At 53.4% G+C, this 2,500-nt stretch overlaps 2 protein-coding genes across 2 annotated transcripts in view; both read left to right on the forward strand.

Moving 5' to 3' along the window:
• Positions 1–2,500, forward strand: part of LOC123507694 — a 360,684-nt gene that overhangs the window by 43,613 nt on the left and 314,571 nt on the right. The window lies entirely within an intron of this gene.
• The window catches only part of LOC123507693 (facilitated trehalose transporter Tret1-like), a 12,192-nt gene continuing 11,040 nt past the window's right edge, over positions 1,349–2,500 (forward strand). Inside the window, exon 1 of the mRNA XM_045260829.1 lies at positions 1,349–2,006. Coding sequence (XP_045116764.1) covers positions 1,560–2,006 — 447 coding nt within the window. The 5' untranslated portion in view covers positions 1,349–1,559. The remainder of the gene's footprint in view (positions 2,007–2,500) is intronic.

The following is a 2,500-nucleotide window of genomic DNA, read 5'->3' on the forward strand; positions in this document are numbered from 1 at the left end:
GTGCGTGTGTGTGTGTGTGTGTGTGTGTGTGTGTGTGTGTGTATATGGTTGTATGTGAAGACAGGTATGGTTGGAAGGAGTTATTGATTTTGTACACGTACGTACGCACGTACATCTCTCTCTCTCTCTCTCTCTCACTCTCTCTTCTCTCTCTCTCTCTCTCTCTCTCTCTCTCTCTCTCTCTCTCTCTCTCTCTCTCTCTCTCTCTCTCTCTCTCTCTCTCTCTCTCTCTCTCTCTCTCTCTCTCTCTCTCTCTCTCTCTCTCTCTCTCTCTCTCTCTCTCTCTCTCTCTCTCTCTCTCTCTCTCTCTCTCTCTCTCTCTCTCTCTCTCTCTCTCTCTCTCTCTCTCTCTCTCTCTCTCTCTCTCTCTCTCTCTCTCTCTCTCTCTCTCTCTCTCGGATATCTTCAAAGACAAAGAGAGAGAGAGAGAGAGAGAGAGAGAGAGAGAGAGAGAGAAAGAGTTTTAAACACTATAATCGTTATAGGTTTCTATTACCACCATTACCGCCACCACCACAACCATTATCACTACTACTACTACTACTACTACTACTACTACTACTACTACTACTACTACTACTACTACTACTACTACTACTACTACTACTACTACTACTACTACTACTACTACTACTACTATTTCACAACAAAAAACGCATGGAAAGTCTTAAACTAAAGCACCAGTGTGTGTTACATATCAGTGTAGGAAAAATGAATAAGATAAAGCATGAGAGCTGCGTGAAAGTCAAACCTAAGGGCGATAACGAGGGTGGCGGCAGCTCAGGTAACAGAGGCGCCGTGGTAATGGTGAGAGAGAGAGAGAGAGAGAGAGAGAGAGAGAGAGAGAGAGAGAGAGAGAGAGAGAGAGAGAGAGACACCATAATGAAGTATCATGAGTGTGTTGGAAAGAGTGTGAGTGTTATCGTGTGTGGTTCAAAGCGTGAAGGGCAGCACGCGTGGTGTTAATGAGGGATGAGGCGTGAACCAGGAACGTGATGGCGGTGGTGGTGGTGTCGGTGTGGCCATTGGTGGTGGCTTTGTGTGTATGTGTGTTTGTTGATGTGTTGTTGGTGAGGGGAATGTTGGTTGATCTATTGGCGGTGGGCGTGGCGCGTGACGCGTGACGCCGGCTACTGGGTGACGGGGTCACGGGCCTGGCGTGGCTGCTGTGGTGTCGTCTTCAGCTGGTGGGGATGGCAGGGGACGGAGTGAGGAAGGGTGGAGGGGGTATGGGGGACGCGTGCTGTTGAGCGTGACGCAGCGTGGTGTCTTCCCGCTACAAGGCCAACATGGCGGACGTGGTTTGGTGAGGATTTTGAGAACGAGTGCGTGTGTGTGCGTGTGTGCGTTCTCGCCGCAGGTGGAGAGTGCAACGCGGCTGTAAGTAGCGAGCGGTGACCAGTGTGTGGACGGCCTTCCTGCTGTTCGGAGCCACGGAGCCACGGCACACCCACTGGCGGTGATGGCGCCCTTCCCCGTGTGACACCTGTCGCGCCTCACCCTGACCCGTGGTGGCGTCCCCCACCGAGGGCCTGCGCGCCCTGCTGGCTGAACTGGACATGTCGCTCAGTCGCGGAGTGGAGACCACGCTGCCCAGGTCTCAGTCCGAGATCGTGGTGGAATTTTCGAGGCCACGCCAGTCCTCGGAGGATGAGATGAGCCAGGACTCCCTCAACGATGGCGGCTTGCTGCGCCAGACTCTGCCGCCCGCCTCCAGGGCGCCCTGCAAGAATGCGCTCTTCGTGGACTCAGACGCTGAGGAGGAAGCCTCGTCTCGCCCCGCGGCGGCCACCACCGATCCTAAGGGCGTGACAGAGGACGCCGCTGGCTCGCCGCCTGGCTCTGAGGGTTCCCTTTCAGGGTCATCCGCCAGTTCCACGGTGAAGAAGCTGAGGAATCTGTTGGGAGAGTCTTCTTTCAAGCCGCCCTCGCCAGGAAACTTTTCCTTCAAGAGTACCATAGGCCTCCTGCCCTCCACCGGGAAGCGGAGGGGGCTGCGGCAGCAGGTGTGTGTGTGTGTGTGTGTGTGTGTGTGTCTGCGTGTGTGCGTGTGCGCATGTGCGTGTGTGTGCTTGTCCATGCGTCTGAGCGTGTGCATGTGTGTATGTGTGTACATGCATGTAGATATGCGTGTTTGAAGTCAGTCATTGGTCAGGCAGGTTCAGTCATTTCTTCACGCCACAAGAAAAGTGCGAGTCACATTAAGTGTTTGTAACAGTGACATTCTGCTTGACACTATTAATGTTCCCACTGATCATTGCTTACTTTTTGCATCATTCTCTAAGTAGAATGTGTTGTGCAGCAGGGAAGGGAGGGGCAAGGAGGGAGTGTGTGGAGTAAGGAAGGGTGTGTGTGTGTGTGTGTGTTTCACTGTTTCACTGTTTGATCTGCTGCAGTCTCTGACGAGACAGCCAGACGTTACCCTACAGAACGAGCTCAGAGCTCATTATTTCCGATCTTCGGATAGGCCTGAGACCAGGCACACACCACACACCGGGAC

The sequence above is a fragment of the Portunus trituberculatus genome, chromosome 23 (assembly GCF_017591435.1).
Source record: "Portunus trituberculatus isolate SZX2019 chromosome 23, ASM1759143v1, whole genome shotgun sequence".
Classification (NCBI taxonomy): Eukaryota; Metazoa; Arthropoda; class Malacostraca; order Decapoda; family Portunidae; genus Portunus; species Portunus trituberculatus.